Consider the following 17002-nt stretch of genomic DNA (forward strand, 5'->3'; position numbering starts at 1 on the left):
ATTTAAACACCCTCACGTAGAACCTCAGAATTTAGCATCCTGGAGCTGGGAAAACACTACCTGGCCTAGCTCCTCCCAGAGGGATCCTGCTTCATGGAGCAGTGGCTTGGCATCCGACTTCGCCAAGTTACTTAACTTTTCGGAGCTTGTTTCCTCATTTATATAGTGGGGCTAATAATACCTGCCTTACAGGGTTGTCACGGGGAGTAAATGAAATCACGTTTGTAAAGAGCTTGGCACACAGTAGGTCCTCAGTACATTTGAACACATCTTGGTGATGTGTTAGGTGATGTCATGGTGCTTAGAAGTCATCTGTTAGCCTTGTACACAGTCCAGGCCACGGGGTCCCCCATGACCCAGTATCACACGGTTGGGAGCCTGCAAGGGTGGAGACCCCAGCCCAGGGCCTCTTCTTCTCCCCGCATCATGACAAACATAGTTCTGCTGAGGGGCTGTGGGTGGAGAATGGCAGGGCTGGGCATCTTTCACCCATTCCCTGCCCTGACACCAGGGTTTTACTGGGTGTGGCTTGTTTGCCCAGCTGCCAGCCGGAGAAGCTGCAGCCTCTTGCTCCCACCCCCAATCCAGCTGGGCTGGGTTCCCAGCTGTTTGGCAGGTTACCAATGCCCCTTGGCCCCAACCAGGCAAGGGGGTATGTAGCCTCCCTCTCTGAGGGGTGTTCGGGTGGGATTCCTGAGGGACCTGGCGGCAGGGAGGAGGGTGGGGACTGGTGTCTTCTTGAGTGGCCCCTTGCCCCACCCTATGCCATTAAAGATGCTCAGCAAGATCCACTCTGTGGGATGCCTGGGGCTTCTGCCAGAACCTGGGCCCCACGCCCTCCCCAGCTCTCAGCTTCAGGCCTCCTTCCTCTGCCACTTGCCCACTGAGAGCCTTCAAGGTCTAGGCCATACAGGGCCTTCCAGGGCCCCTGACTTCTGCCCTCATTTTGGGAGGCCCCTCTTGTTTTCCTCAGTGCGCTGCTTCCACCACATTGCAGCCATCCCTTGCTGTTGCTTGCTTTCCCTAGAATTTGAGCCCAAAGAGGGCAGGAACATCAACGGTCCCCACGACCGCACACGGCAGTTTGCATGTAGTCAGAGCTTAATAAATATCTTTTGACTTGAATGAACTGGGACCACACCTGCTTTAGAGGTGAGCATTTAGGTGGGGTTGGGTTGCTTTCAGGGGACAAGCAGAGGACAAGCTGGGGGACTGAAAGCCAGAGGCACAGGAACAAGCCTCTCCTCAGCGATCCCCTCTAGTCCTGCCCTCCCACCCTTCTCCACCAGGGGGTGCTCTTTCCCCTTCGGTGGAAGGGCCGAAGCTGTTGTCCAGGGTTACGGTTGCGGCCGCGGTTCCTATAACCCACCTTCCACCCACTGTTTCTCCTTTTCAGCTCCCGGGGTGCTTTGAATCCATTATCAAGTGTGATCCCCCAGTGGGAGGCAGGCAGAGAAGGCCTTATTGTTCTCATCTTACAGAGGGTGAAATAGGCTCAGAGAATGTCCTTTTCCTCAAAAACATACAGCGACCAGGTGGGCAGGATGGGAACCTGAACCCAGGCCTTTGGACTCTGGGGTCAGTGCTCCTTGATGACACCATGTAACTCCTAGCTGGCTCCTGGGCCAGGCCTCATCCTGGCCATGGGGGGCGGCTCTGGTCTAAGGACCCCTCCCTGACCTGCCCCCACGCTCCTCTCCTCACCCTAGCTGGAGCTGGGGAACACAGGTTCTTCCTCTGGAGCCCCAGGCTCTGCTGCTTCTTCCTTCGCTCCACTCCTCATCCCTTCCGTCTCTCTCCTGCCCAAGACTCGCCCACGTCTCACCTGTGCTGCTCACTTTCTTTTTTTTTTAAGATTTTTTTTTTTTTTTATTCATTTGAGACACAGAGATACAGAGAGAGAGAGCATGAGGAAGGGGGGAGACAGAGGGAGAGGGAGAAGCAGGCTCCCTGCTGAGCCAGGAGCCCGACGTGGGGCTCGATCCCAGGACCCTGGGATCATGACCTGAGCCGAAGGCAGACGCTTAACCATCTGAGCCACCCAGGCGCCCCTGCTCACTTTCTTAACAGGCCTGACTCCACTTCCTCATCCCCGATGCTCTTCCTCACTGTATAATCTGGCCTCTGGTTCCACCGGTCCTCTGAAAGTGTCCTCTTTGCCCAACACAGTTCCTCGGGCTACCTGCTTCTTCTCAGTCCTCCCTGTCTTCCTCACCGGCCCCTAAAGGTGATGCTCCTCAGGTCCTGTCTGGTATCCAATCTCCCCTCTGTATTGTCCTTGGAGAACCTGAACCACACCCCTGGTCTACTGATGACTTCCAAAGCCCTGTCTCCAGTTCAGGCCTCTCTTCCGAGAGATGGACCCAGAGTTTAAGCTGCTCGTCACTACTCTGCTTGGCAATACGGCCTATGGGTTAAGTGTGTGGACTCCAGAGCCCAAATGCCTGGATTCAAAGTCTGGGTGGACTTGGGTAAGATACTCAAGCTCTCTGGGCCTCAGTTTCCTTATCCATAAAATGAGGATTATAATATCTATTTCAAAGCTCCCTTGTAAGGCTGAACTGGAATAATACATACAAAGGACTCACAGTGCCTGGCATGCCCTGTCTCCCTGAGAACACTCCAGATTTTTCCGTCTCCTTCCCGCACCAGCCAGTTGGTATGGGGGGCCTCTGATGTTTCTTGCCCCTGCCTTAGTGCAGTGGCTCCCCCCACCACCTCTCCCCGCCATCCGCATCTCTTTGCTGCTCTCCTTCTTTCCTGCAATGTGGCACATCTCCGCCTAAATCCCTGCCCCTGGCCAGGCTAGAATCTAAGTGCCTCAGGCCCAGTCACTCCATCGGCATATCCCCGCCCACGTTTCCTTCCTCATCCCTCCATCCTTCCTGCCTACGTTGTACCCTCCTTACCCTCCGCTTGGCTCCAGCCATATCACTAAAGTCTGCTTTCTCCTGCCTTTGCCTATTGAGAGTCCTTTTCCCTGGAATGCTTTTAACCCCCATTCCCCGCCCCCCCACCTGACCCATGAAGCCCCTAAAAGCTCAAGGCCACCTCATTCTGGAAGCTTTCCTCTGCTTCTCTGGCCTTCCATTGTTCCTTTTCGGAGATCTCACTATAGAGTCAGGATTGGTAAGACTAGGACTCCTCAAGGGAAGGAGCTAGGTCTTATCCCCATTTCCCCAGGGGCAACCTCCTGTCCCCCACCCCTTCATATATTAGGATTCCCAAAAAGCATTTGTGAACCGAGGAAGGTGACTGGGCTGGGGGAGGAGCTTAGAAAGAGGGGGAATATAAGGAGGGTCCTCAGTGAAGGACCCCCTCCACCCATGTTGGGCTCTGCTTCCAGGACCCCCAGAGAAAGAGTGTGCCAGGAATAGAAGTGGATTTGGGGTTGGGTGGTAGGACCAAGGAGTGAGACCCAGGGAGCCTGAGGGAAAGGATGGGAGGAAGAGGGGCTGGAGAAGATTGATGGGGGAGGGCCAGGACAGGATGGGGGTGCAGGTCAAGGTGCAGGAAGAGGTGGGAAGGGCAGCAGGGTGGGGGAAGAGCGCACTTTCTGGGAAGTGGGAGAGGGTGGGGGAGGTGAGCGCAGTGCATTGTGGAGGGAGGAATTCATCTGCTGGCCGGCGTGAGCTCATTTCCTCTCACTGCCTCCCGCAGTGTCTGAGGGCATCAGGCTCTGGAAAAAGTGAGCCAGGGGCACCCCAGCGGTCACCACCCTCCTCCCCTCCCCCACAGCCGCAGTTCCGTTTGGATCCCAGGTGTCACTGCTTCCGCCTTACAGAGACAGCCCGTTTGTCCTGAGAGGAGAGACCCCTGAGCCAGGGTGGCAGCAAGCCTTGGACCACTGGAGCTATAGGACAGAGGGAGGTAGAAACAGGAACCTTGTTGAAAACCATGCAAGGCAATACAGGCAGTATGATGGGTCACAGTTAGACGGCAGGAGGACTTCTCAGAAGAGGGGGACAAGTCCAGCTGCACTTGCGACCTTGATGAAGAGAGGTGGGGAAGGACGAGGAGTCATGAAGTGCCCTTCCATCATTATGAGAGCCTCCCTCTCCATGGACTGCCAGGGAATTTCAAAGAAATTAAATAAAACATAAGATTTAAAACCAAGTCAGTATGTCCTTCCTCAGGCTCACAGGAGTAGGGATGGCCTAGTTGGTGTCTGGGCCACTCTTACCTGCTCTGGGACCTGAGTCCCTGGTCCTGCGGGGGGGGGGGGGGACTTGGGGCTGCTGATGGTGGTGAAGTAGGCAGGTTTTATGAGGTCTCCTTGCCCAGAGGAGGTGGGTGATTCCAGTGGGCAGAGTCAGCCTTCCACTTTCTTTGCCTGTCTTATCCCAATCCTATTCCTATCTATCTGTGGCCTCTCCCACCTTTTCTTCATAATCTGGGTGGAGGAATACAGGAGCCCGTTAAAACTGCAAGAAGGCACGGAAAAGAGGTAAGCAGAGGCCGTAGGAAATACAGGAAGTAAGAAGGATGTCAGTTAGACAGCAGAAAGAACTTTCTGTCAGAAAAGAAGGACTGTGGGACTCTCTCTTCCCGGATCATCAGGAGATGGCCTGGAGGGGTCCTGCTTGGGGGCAGGGAAATGAAAAACTGGCTCAGGACCCCAGTGGCTCTTTGGGCCCACCCTGGCATGAAGCCCCAAAGGAAGGCTGTGGGGAGCTTGTGACTGGGAGGCCTGGGGCCATCTCTGCCCTCTCTGCTGTCCCCTGCAGAGCAGATCTATGTGCTGGTCCAGAGGCCTGAGCCCCAGGCTGGCTGGCTGGGGGTCTGAAGGGCTGGGGCACCTGCCAGCCTCTCTCTTCCAGCCTCCACTCCTCTGCCTCCTTGGGGTCCTGGACTGAGACTCGGCCTAGGAGGGAGACCCTAGACAGAGGGGCTGGAGCCCCTGAAAGCTCCCTCCTGCCCCCACTCCCACGGGCATCACCATCTCTGTCCTTGTCTCCATAAATCTCTGGACAGAAGGCTCCCTAAGCCTTTTTCCGTCTTTCCCTCTCTTCAATCCTGGGTCTCTTTATCTTTGTCTCTGACTGTCTTCTCCTGCTCTCTACACTGTATCTTGTCCCTGTCATGCTTTCTGTGTCTCTCAGTCTTTGTTCCTGACCACCTCTGTCTGGCTATGTTTCCTCTTGCTTCCCTCTCTCTTCCTTCCCCCTTTCCTCTCCCTGTGCTAGCTCTGGGTTGGGTGCCCTTGGCCTCTTTCCTCGGCCAGCCAGGATCACCACCTATTTGGGCCGGTTCCCGGGAGGCCAGCCCAAATTGTCTCCCTGAGACCACCTCTGTTCCCCAGGCTGCACTGCCCCGTAGCTCCGCTGCCGGCGCTAACCCCTGCCTGAACCCCCTTTGCCAGTCAGCTGCCCTGGGGAGAGGCGGCGGGTGCGCCCCGTCGGGAGCGCAGGGGGAGGAGCGAAGGGGCTGGCCCCCCGAGGGGGGGCACTCCGCGCTCGGCCCCGCCCCCTCCGGCCCCGCCCCTCCCGGGTCCCTGCCCGCGCCCCCAGCAGTGCCCTGGCCGCAGAGCCGCCGCTGCTGCCCGATGAATGGAGTCGCCTTCTGCCTGGTCGGGATCCCGCCCCGCCCGGAGCCCCGGCCCCCTCAGGTGAGGGCGCTGGGCCAGGGGAGGGGGGCGGATCCAGGCGCTGCCGGGTAGCTGGCCGCAGGGCCGGGGTCGCGGCGCCCCCGCTCGGCGGGCACGGCCTGGGGCGCACGGCGCGGACACCGCGGGCACGGCTGCAGGGAACTTGGGCTGGTGGCGGGCCGGGGAGGGGGCCGGAGCGAGAGGTGCCCTGGGCAGGGGGGGCGGGATGGAGGAAGGCAGGCTGGGGGCCGGGACGCGTACGGGGCTGCCTGGGCAGAGGGCACGGACCAGGGCGGCGGTGTCAGGCCCCCCGCGGCCGGGCAGCGGGGGCGGGAGGCCCGCGCCTTTTGTCCGGGTTTTTCAGGCGGGGCGCCTGCCGCCGTTTCCTCTGCCCGAGTTTTCGTTTTCCGTTGGCGAGGCCCCGGCACAGCTGGAGGGAGAGGGAGTGGGGGAGGGGGTTCCCGGAGCGGGATGTCCTTGGCCACTGAGGCCGGACACCCCCCCTCCCCGCGCCACACTCGCCCCCTGCCGGGCCGGACCGCACGACGAGCTTCAGGGAGCGGGTCTGCCGCTCCACGGGCTCCTGGGGAAAAGAAACAGGCCCGGGAACCTCGGGTCCCGAAGGCTCTGTTGCGCTCCCCTCCGCCCCCTCGGGCTGGCTGTGGGTGGGTCTGGGCGCAGGGTGCCAGGGGCATTACTCAGCGCTGGGCTGCTTTGCTTGGGTTCTTTCATCTGCCAGCTGCTGAAGCTGGGGAGGGGCCAGTAAGGGCCTCCGGGCCCCTTTGGAGCCAACCCCCTACCTCCGGGCGCGGTTGCCCGGTGCTGGAATACCCCAACACTGCACCACCCTCCTTCCCAAGTGGAAGCGTTGGACGCTCTGGGGACAGTCCTTTCCCCGGTTGGAAAAGAAGTTCCCTTGGGGTCCAGGTTGTGGTCAAGGTCTGGGCCGAGGCCTTTTCCTCTTCTGACAAGGCTGGAGGACTTAGTGATGCTCTTCCTCAGCTGCCTCCCCTGCGCGCCCCCCATCCCATGATGGAGCTGGGGTCTGGTGCTTTGCAAACTCTTTCTGAGACTGGTGTGTTTCTCAGACGCTGGATGTATGCTCAGTTCTTTCTCAACCTGCATCTCTCTTCCCGGACTCTCCCTGCACCTTTCAGCCAAAGTGTTTCCTAATTACAAACTTGAAATTCAGGATGGACAGGGGGTGGGGGTGGAGGTCATTAAGGCTGAGCCCCGTGGATTCACCCCCCACCCCCAACAACACATACTTCATTCCACCCCCCTACCATGTCCACCCCCACCCCAGGCCCAGCTGGGGGTGGATGGGGTTTGATTCCATGTGGTTCTGCCTCTATGCCAGGGCAACAGCCTTACTCCCCAGAGTGGCTGCTCTCACTGAGATGTGCTCATTGGCATGCGATTTGAATCTCCCTTACATAACCAGTCATTTCGCCTCCAAACAACTCAAAGGCCCCCAGCCCCAGCCTCGGCCACTTGCTGGCAAGGTGGTTGGGTCTACCCTTAGGTGGCTGGGAACTCCTTTTCCAGAATCTGAGGCCTGACCTTCCCCTTGGGAATGATAAGAGCAATAAATCCCTTTTACCTTTGATGCTGGATTCCAGGACCTCAAAAGCCCTGTGAGCGGGCAGGGTGGGTTTTCAGGTCTGAGACCACACAGTGAGAGCGTTTTCAGGTCTGAGACCACACAGTGAGAGCGCTGGGGCTAGAACCTGGGTACCCTGATGAGATCCTGGCATAAAGTGAAACTTTGGGAGGGGCGTGCTGTTAGGAAGGTGGCTTTGGTACACCATGGGCAATGGGGCAGGCTTACAAGGATCCCAGCCCAAGCAGAGAGGGACTGGATGCAGGGAGTAGGCCTCGTGCTGGGCTGCCTGGATGGGGACCTCTCTGCCCCCTCATCAGGCTTGCCCTGAGCCTATGGGGAAGAGAGGCAGGAGGCCCCTCTGGTCCCCCAGGGGTGCAGCAGTTTTGCCAGGGATGGGAGTGGGGATGAGGGATGGTGCTGGTTGCAGAATAGGGCAGGGCTGGAGTGGGCAGGGGCATGCGTCACTTCATCCTTCATTGCAGAAGGACTACCTGGTATATAAGGTTAAAAGAGACTACAAAGAAGGAGAATGGACTAAGTTATAGTGTGAGGGACTGCAGTTAGCTCTGCAGGGGGACTTGTAGGGAGAGGTTTACGGAGCTGCAGCATCCCAGTCTGGCCTGGAACATCCCACAAGGAAGGTTCCTCCAGGACAGTGGGTTAGGTAGATCCCTTGACACTGGATTCCAAGTGTAGGAATCTGGAGAGATTCAGAGGGGATACAAATATACGCAAATAAGTGCATACATTAGTGCCTGGAAAAAAAAATGTGTTTTTAAGGAGGCGGGAATTGCTTTAATAAAACACCTGATAGTTAAGACGTAGGTAGCAATGACTCCGGGCCAGGGTTTATAAAAATTACTTCATTTAATCCTCACACCACCACTATGATGTGGGTACCGTTATTGTCCCCATTTTACAGTTGAGGACACTGAGGCCTAGAGAGCTAATAGCTTGGCCAGAGTCACATCACTAACGAGTGGCAGAGCCGGGGAAGGAACGTGGCGATCTGGCTGCAGAATCCATGCTCTCACCCTGCCATCCTGTTTCTTGGGCCTTCCCTGGTCCCACGTCACTCCCACCCTGGATCTGTGTCCATCTAGGCCACAGCTCAAGAACAAGGTTAACCTCTCGCTGGATGGGAGCTTGGTCGCTTGTCGTCAGGCTGGGACAGGGCAGAGGACTGGAGGCCTCAGGGTGGCAAAGCCTTAGGTGCCCATCCAACGTTGGTGGGTGTGGAATTAGCTCATTGACTCCCCCAACACCCGCACCCCACCTCAGGCTAGCCCATAGCCCTTGGACTGGGGCTCAGTTCATTGGTGTTTTCCTTCCAAAGGGGCATCAGCCCTGCTCTGTTGGCTGCAGGGGTTCAAAGGTGAGATATTGGCTTGGTCAGGGATTTGGACAAAGCCCAGTTTTAATTATCCTGCTCTCTCTCCCTCCCCAGAGACAGCCATGAATAGGGCCTGTGGGAGCTGGCTCTGCCTTTCCCCAGCACCCCCCACCCCCTTCAAACAACCCGCCTTTAGATCCAGGCCCCCCCATTTCATGTGAAATTGTGCCAGCTCTTTAGCAGGACAGTGCCAGTCAGTACCAGGCGGGTATCTCTTCCCCCCTGCCTCAGTGGGACAGCAGGCTGAGATGGCCTAGGGACCGCACTGGGGTGAGTTTAAAGGTCTGTGGGAGTGGGGTTATTTGTTACCTGTCAGAGTGGGTCAGGACCGGAGGGGTTATCTTGTCCAACTCCTTCATGCTAAAATGGGGAAACTGAGGCTAGACAGTGCCTAAGGTCACGTGGCCCGTGAGTGGTGGACATGAACCCAGGTGTCCTGATTTCCAGGCTCCCAGGCCTTGTTTTTCTCCATGCAGTTCTGTCATGGTGCCCCCCACCCCTGCCGCCCCCCACCCTCAGTGCGGGGTTCTGGGATTGGGCCTTGGGACAGAGGGGAGGAGCAGGGATGAGTGGACAATGTGCCCCGTTCATCTCTGTGTCCCCAGTGACCAGCACAGCGCCTGGCACAGGGCGGCTCTCTATAAATGTTTGTGAAGTGGAGGCCAGGGGGAGCAGCCCTGCCCCTGGCCTCCCAGGGTGCCCCATGCCCAGCTCTCCCCCTGGCATTGTGACAGCTGGTCTACACGTCAGTCGCCTCCATCATCCTGGAGTTATTTGAGGACAAGGAAAGTAATAATAGGAACTACTTCCATAGTGGTTACCACTAGGTAGGAAGGTACCTTATCATTATCCCATTTCACTGATGAAGAAACTGACCCAAAGAGATTCTGTGGCTTCCTAAGGTCACACAGCTAGTAGTAAGTGGCAGAGCTGAGGAGTTGACTGTGCTCTGAACCTCATTCCAAGCAGCCCTAAAGGTGTGGTGTTTGTCTTGGTGTCCACAGGGCCAGGCCCACAGCCAGTACTCAGAGAATGTTTGTTGACTGACTGGTTGACAGAATATGGAGAAACCACAGAAGGCTGTAATCTAACCCTTTGGAAGTAGCTGGAGTTGGAGTCTTGGGAAGGCAGCCTAGAGGTGCACCACTGTGTTATCTGTGTGCCGGGAGGGCCTGATCTAAACCCAGAGAGGAAAGGAAAGCTCACACCCTGTCATGACTGCCTTCGAAGGTTTAACAGGGGCTGCTGGGGCCCCTCTCACTCCCTCCTTCTTCCCCCAGAATTCTAAGGGGATGGGGCTGAGCAATGGGCACATGGGAAAAGACTACAGGCAGGATTAACGAGTCCTGTTCCTTTTTCATCTCTCTGGCCCTGAGATCTTCAGCCCAATGCGTCACCTTGGCGGAAGATTCTGCCCCTTTCAAGTTGGAGGGTAGACAGAGTGTCTGGTTTAAGGCAGGGCTTGTCATGGCCGCCCATGCACCTTTCCTCCATGGGAAGTGGTTGAATTTCCAGCTACCTCCAGTCCTAAACCTTAGGCCCAGGGTCATCTCCTCCAACCTCCTGAAACCCATGTGCCCCTGGGCAGGGGACCTCTTTCCCTCTGACTACCCCTCTGCCCCCCATTTGCTGGTCTGAAATCACATCAGTCATCTGCATGGTTAGGTCACACTTCATCTGCTGACAAAGCCTGGCAGGGAGCTGGCTAAGAAAAAAGAAGACTCAGTGTGGAGATGTCCTTCTAATATACAGGCAACCATGGCAGGCAAGAGGCCTGGGCCTGGCGTGGCCCCTTGGCACGCTGGTGGGCAGGTTGGTTGGGCCCTGCCTTCAGCCGGCTGAGGTTCCAATTTCAGCTCTATCCCTTACTCACTATGTGATGTGGCCCTGGCGACTGGGTTCTTTGTTTTTAGCCTCCATTTTCTTATCCCTGAAATAATCCCTCAAAATCGCTGAGAGGATTAAATGAGGTGATATAGGGGCACCTGGGTGGCTCAGTCGTTAAGCGTCTGCCTTCGGCTCAGGTCATGATCCCAGGGTCCTGGGATCGAGCCCCGCATCGGGCTCCCTGCTCAGCGGGAAAGCCTGCTTCTCCCTCTCCCACTCCCCCTGCTTGTGTTCCCTCTCTCGCTATGTCTCTGTCAAATAAATAAATAAAATCTTTAAAAAAAATAAAAATAAAAAAATAAATGAGGTGATATAGGTAGAGGGGCTGACATTTGGTAATCTCAACCATTAGTAGCAACAGTTGTTAAACAGATGAGAATCAATGGATGGAGACGAGAATGACATCCTTTTGGCGCAATAAGGAGAAGTCAGAGCAGATGAGCTGCCCCTGGAGGTGATGAGGCTCCTGTCAGTGGAGGTGAGCAGGCACAAGCTGGACTAGAAAGAATTCAGGCATTGGGTGAAGGGTTGAGACAGAAACTTTAAGGGCTCTGCTTTGGGATCAGCACCGTGTGGTAGGAAGTTAGGGGAGCAGGTGAGACCTGGTTCCTGCTGCAGGGTACCGGGGAGAGGGGGCTGAGCCCCAGCCTCCTGGGAACATGAGAGGTTGGCTGTTGTGGTTGGGGGGCTGGGAGGCTCCTCTGAGGAGAGGGAGTCCTGGGAGGCTGCCTGGAGGAGGCGTGGGAGGGCGGCTGTGGTTCTGAAGGATGGAAGAAGGAGGAGGCCATCGCAGGCCTGGGCAGGGCTTGGTGGTTGAGGGGCAGGGAGGCCCCTGGGCTGCCAGTCCTGAAGTCAGCTCCAAAGCTCCTGGCTGCCCAAGGGGGTATGGTGGTGGTAGAGGGGGGACTGCTAGCTCCCTGTCCCCTCACGCCCAGCCTCTCCTGAAGGAGGAGCCAGGGCTACACCCAGTGGCAGAGCTGCGGCCTGTAAAGAGCGGAACTGGGGAAAGAAAGACTTCTTATGCCCAGTGCATTTGGGGGCGTCTGGGGGTCGGGGGAACAGTGGGGCCTTTGTCCCCAGCCTCCGGGAATCTGGCCGAGGAGGAGCCGTCCCTGGGTCTGGCTGGGCCCTCAGCAGGCAGGTCCTCTTTGAAGTGACCCTTTCAAAGCTCAGCCTGAATCCCTGGGAGGAGAGGCAAACTCAGGGCGGGGCCTAGGGATGACTGAGACCCACAAGCCAAGGATGGAAACGGACCCAGTGCCAGCCTCTTTGCGAAGGCAGCCTGGCAGAAGGGGTGTGGGCTGGAGGAATGTGGCCAGGCGGGGGGGACATGTGGGAGCCATTTAGGAGGACAACCACTCCAGGGGCTTGGCCCCCAAGTGTGGGTTAATATAGGGAAGGGCAGAGTTCACTTCGGCCCTGTGCCTGGTTTCTATCAGTCTTCAGATTGATTTCTGTCTGATTCTGGGCTCCTAAGTCCACAGCTGTGTCTTCCTTTTTAACTTCCTCAAGGAGCATGAGAACACTCCTTGGAGAGAATCTGGTGCCGGCACAGGACTTAGAGCCCCCAGTAGGAGGGACAGTGGCGGTCTGGCCTATTGGAGCTTTTCCTGCTCCTAAGAACCCCCCAAAAGGCTGGAGTGGGACCCCCACCTTCCACCACAGTTTCCTTCATTCTCAGTGTGGAGGAAACTCTGTATTGTTCTCCAAGAGAAAGGGAGGGAGGGAGAGGGGAGCCAACCAGAGAGGGGACATCTTTGAAAATTTCAACTGGAGGGATATTGGGGGCACCGCGCCCCCCCTCCGGCCCCTGCCTCCACATTTGACTCATGGGGGAGCTGAGGCCTAGAGAAAGGCCAAGGCAAAGTGCAGAGGCAGAGGGGAAGGGACAGGCCAAAGTGGGAGGAAGATGGAGGATGGAGGATGGAAGCCAGGTGGGAAGGGGGTTCAGGCAGCTGAGTTATATGTAATCCCAGGGTAGTGGAGAAGTTCTCAGAGTCTCTTCAGCTCTGCTCTGCTGTAATTCCATGAAAGGAGGCAGAGGAAGGAGCGGGTTGTTGTTGGTGGGATTTTTTTGGACCAAGCAGTGGACAGTAGCATCTTGACAGCCCAAGGTGAGAACCCTACCCCACCCTGAGGCTCTTTTCTAGTTCATGGCCCCACGCCCTGACCTCTTGGCATCATGGCACTCTATGTACTTGAGAAGATCCTTCTAAATCTCCCTTTCCTCTTCTGAGGGTGTGGCCCCTGCTTCCTCCCCAAAAGAGGGGGAGGAGGGAGCTGAGCACCCCAGGCCCTGATGGGGGGCTGTGGGCGGTTCTGATACTCTCCTGTATCTTGCACTAGCATCTGCAGAGCTGAGCCTTCATTAACTCTAATGAATCCTTGGCACCGTGCCCTCCCTCTGCCCTGAAGCTTCTGGTGGGGGTGAGGGGGCAGCTGAGATTGAACCTAGAGCCCAGGAGGTGGTGGGATGTCTGCAAGAGGGGAGTGGGAGGCAGGAAATGGGGGCCAAGCAACAAGGCTGAGACTGCTGTTGGGACGAAAAAACAGCCCCCCTTCCTTCCCCACTGGGACCCTTTCCTCTTCCAGTGACTCCCAGATGCTTAGGTCCCCACCGTGCTAGCTGCAATGTTATCTGAGAGACTGGGTGTGGCCCGGGACAGTGAGGACATTCCCAAGCCTGGCATACACATAGAGTGTCCCTCCACTTCCTAATTATGGGGGGCGGGGGGCAGGAGGAGGACTTGACTCCAGGAATTGGAAAATCAGGCAGCGGCCAGATCTTAATGCAAACCAGATCTTAATGCAAACCCGCCTTTGTTCATCTGTTGACCATTTCCTATGTAGGGTCTGTGTTCCCAGCTCTCTCTCTGTGGGTCTTGGGATCTGGATGAGTATGACACAGCCCTGCCCTCAAGGGGTTCAATGTCTGCTTTTCCCACCACCCAAAAGTTTCACTAAGATTTCATAACCACGGATTCTGAGATTTATCTCTATACTGTCTGCCAGGCCAGAACATCCTTTGCTAACCCCCTGCCAAAATTATTAACATGAACATGGCCTGGCCTAACTGAGGAGTCACACAGAAGCAGGCACAAGGGAATGTCTTCACTGTGACTTCATCTGAGTGTGAATGTGGTCACAAAGATGGGAAGAAGGGTTTCACAGTGGAAAGAGTGTCGGTGGGTAGAATTGCCATAGGGGTTAGTAAAAAACCAGTTGGTGATAAGATTAATCTCCTTTCTCTCATCTCCTATTTCCAAACCTGTCTTTAAGTTGAAGATTCTTTTATGAAACTCCTTTTGATCATTTTCGAGGGCCATCATGTGGTGGTTGTATATTTACAGATACTAGAACTGAGACCGGGAGAGGGTAGACAACTTCACTGAAGGTCACCTAGCATCTGCGTTTAAATCCGTGTCTTTCTGAATCCTAAGCCTGTCTTGTGATCACTGCTACATTCCTCGACAAGAAAAAGCCTGGAGGACACCCACCCTACTCTGGGAAGGTGGATCCTTACCCTTGCCCCCAGCTGAGACTTGAAATGCAAGTAGGGGTTGATATAGTGAAGGAGAGGGGAGGGCAGACATAATCTGGTGGTGGATGCTGACAACACAATTATGTTCTGTTTCTCCATGACTCTGCTGTGCACAAGGGTTCTCCCTGTGTCTGCCTGGAATCTGGGTTTGCTCTTGAGTGGTATATGGGTACCCAGGGATCCATCGATACATATGGGCAAAGCCCAGTGCCTCTTCTAAAGATGCTCCAGCTCTGAGTGGAAGACTTCCCTGAGGAGGTGAGGCTCGCAAGGCCTTGAAAGATGTCTGGGGTGTAGTGGGGGCGCTTGTGGAGGAGAAAGAATGGCATTCTAGACAGAAGGATCCAGCATGAGCAAAGGCAAGGAGGTGTGAAATAGCCTGGCCTCTTGTGGCATCAATGAGTGCAAGACCGAGAGTAGAGATGAGATTGTCGTGGTCAGTGAAGGCCAGATCCTACCCCTCCCCTCCAGCATCATGGAAGACCCCTCATGCCATACTAAGGAACTTGACTTGCTCCCATAGATACTTTGGAGCCATGGAAGGGTGTCAGGCTGTGGAGGCAGCTGACCAAATGAGAGATGATGAGGGCTGAAACTGGAGGTAGGGATGGAGAGGACAGGGTAGGAGTGGGATGTCTCACCCTCCTCCCTTTTCCAGAAACTTGTCATACCATCTCTTCCCCTTGTCTGATAAAGCCTTCCCTGCCTTCTCTGTTTTTTAAACTCCTATTCATCCTTTCAATGCCCAGTTCGGATATCCTTCTCTGTAAGCCCCCACCCCCACCCCATTTCCTCAAATATATGGGGACTTCCTCCTCTGGGTAGTAGATCTTAAGCCCCATGAGGGTAGGGACTTAGTCTTCTTCACTGCTTTATCTCTAGCTTCTAGACCAGGACCTGTTGACTGAATATTGTTGACTGATGAACAAACATTTCCATAGCACTTGGTATGCATTGTGAGAACCACATAATAATAGGAATATTGGTGACAACTAACATTTACTTTTTTAAAGATTTTATTTATTTATTTGAGAGAGAACATGAGCCGGGGGAGAGAGAGGGAGAAGCAGATACCCCACTGAGCTGGGAGCCCAACTCGGGGCTCGATCCCAGGATGCCAGGATCATGACCTGAGCTGAAGGCAGATGCCCAACTGACTAAGCCACCCAGGCGCCCCTGTTGAGGAATGTTTAGACACTATGCTTTACAGCCTCTTTATTTGTTACATGCCTGTCTCTTCATAAAATCAGGGATTGTTTCATTAATTAAAAAAAAAATCCTTTGTGGACTATTGAGCTCAGATTTGTTCAACAACTCGTTATGTGTCAAGCACTCAACACTGAGTCCTCTCAAGGGCCCCAGAGGCTTGGAGAGGGAAGAGACTTGACTGGGGTCACAGAGCTGGGATATGATCTGAGGTCTCTTTGACTCCTCACCCTCAGTGACACCTCAGTAGTCCCAGAATGGGACTAGGGGCTGGGCTCTGAGGTTGACTGGCTTGTTTAGGGACACACAAGGGGCAGGACTAGACGAGGGACTGAGTCTCCTGCCCCTAGGCCAGTGTGCTTCCTCACTGATGAGCAAAGGGAGTCCAGAGGTAGGCCTGGGGGCCCTTGTAATTTCCCAAGTGCCAGCCATCTGTCAGACAGGTGAGCTCCAAGGGGGCGGGGCTGACCTGGCGCTGGGGTGGGAGGGTCGGTGTCTTAAGGCGGCAGAGCCTTACAGGGCCTTGACGGAAGAGGGTGAGAGGCCTCCACTGGGCGCACGGCATCAGTGGGATATCAGCCACAGGGTGACCCGAAGGACCTCCAGCCGCCGGGGTGGAAGCGGGTGTGAGCAGGGGCCAGGCTCGGCGCTGGGACTGGGCACCGCCTCCTGCGGAGTGCCCCTTCGGCGCTGGTTCCCGGACCTGTCGAGACCAGCCAATCAGACAGGCGCGCTGCTCTCTATTTGTATTGCTATTTGCATGACCACGCCCCTTGGCTCCCGCAGCGCCGCTTCGGCTCCCCAGCGCGCCTCCCAGGCCCCCAGCGCGCCTCCCAGCCCCCCCCCGCGTTTCTGGCCCCCGGTGCCGGGCTGGCGTGGGCGGGCTGGGGGCTGCGGGGCGGGATGGGCCGACCTGGGCTGCCAGCCTGGCCGCACTATTCATAGCTCGGGCTGGCGTAGTTCGCATACTTGGCGTTTCTCACGTCTGGCTGGCCTGAGGCTGCCGCCCCTCCGCCGTGCTCCCTCCCTTCTCTCCTCTCCCCTTACCTCCTCACCCACTCCTTTCCCTGCCTCCTCCCCCGCCCCCGCCTTCTACCTCTCTGCCAGTCTTCCAGAAATCTAGAGGTGGCCCAGCCCACAGGAGGAAACTGAGGCCCAGAGAGGGGGCGTGTCTTTCGGCCTGGCCTCGAGGGAGAAACTGGTAGTAATGAGGCGTGTAATGAGGTGGCTAAGAGCCTGGGCTCTGTCCGCAGACAGACCGGGGCTTGAGTCAGAGCTGCCACTAGCTGCGGGACCCTGGCTAGTTCTTTAGCTTGTGGTCGGGAAGTTTTTCGGAAACAGTCAAGCTGAGACCTGGAGACAGGGGAGAGCCATCTGTCGATGTGGAGGGCCAGTCCTGCCTGGATGCACAAGGGCCTGGCCAGCTGGGCTGGGGGGACAGAGGACACTGAAAAGGGGATTGGAGCAGTTTCCCTTTTCTCCCCACCCCTTACTCCCTTATTCCAACACACCCACTTTCTGGACGGTTCCCCCTGAGGAAGGAGTAGGGGTACAAAAAGATGGCCAAATATCTGAAGCAGCCCCTGCCCAAGATAGACTGCTCCTGGAGACAGGGTTCTGGCCAATGTGGACTCTCTCTGAAGAGAGACTCATTTATTCCTTCCCATTCAGAAACAGTGTGCCGAGCACACTCATAAATACATACACACTAACTCAAGAGTGATGTGAAATGGTATACAGGGACCTGACCCAGTCTGGGGTCCAGAGGAGGTGTCTCTGGGG

At 56.2% G+C, this 17002-nt stretch overlaps 1 protein-coding gene across 3 annotated transcripts in view; it reads left to right on the forward strand.

The window, feature by feature from the left end:
• The window catches only part of ARHGAP23 (Rho GTPase activating protein 23), a 78024-nt gene that overhangs the window by 2481 nt on the left and 58541 nt on the right, over positions 1–17002 (forward strand). For 2 of the 3 annotated variants that reach the window (XM_078065646.1, XM_078065647.1), the window contains exon 1: positions 5494–5608. The exons of the other annotated variant lie outside the window; for it this stretch is intronic. In XM_078065646.1, coding sequence (XP_077921772.1) covers positions 5546–5608 — 63 coding nt within the window. In that variant the 5' untranslated portion in view covers positions 5494–5545. Of the gene's footprint in view, positions 1–5493; positions 5609–17002 lie in introns of those variants that run through there. 3 annotated transcript variants of the gene reach the window in all.

This window comes from Halichoerus grypus, chromosome 2 (genome assembly GCF_964656455.1).
Source record: "Halichoerus grypus chromosome 2, mHalGry1.hap1.1, whole genome shotgun sequence".
Classification (NCBI taxonomy): domain Eukaryota; kingdom Metazoa; phylum Chordata; class Mammalia; order Carnivora; family Phocidae; genus Halichoerus; species Halichoerus grypus.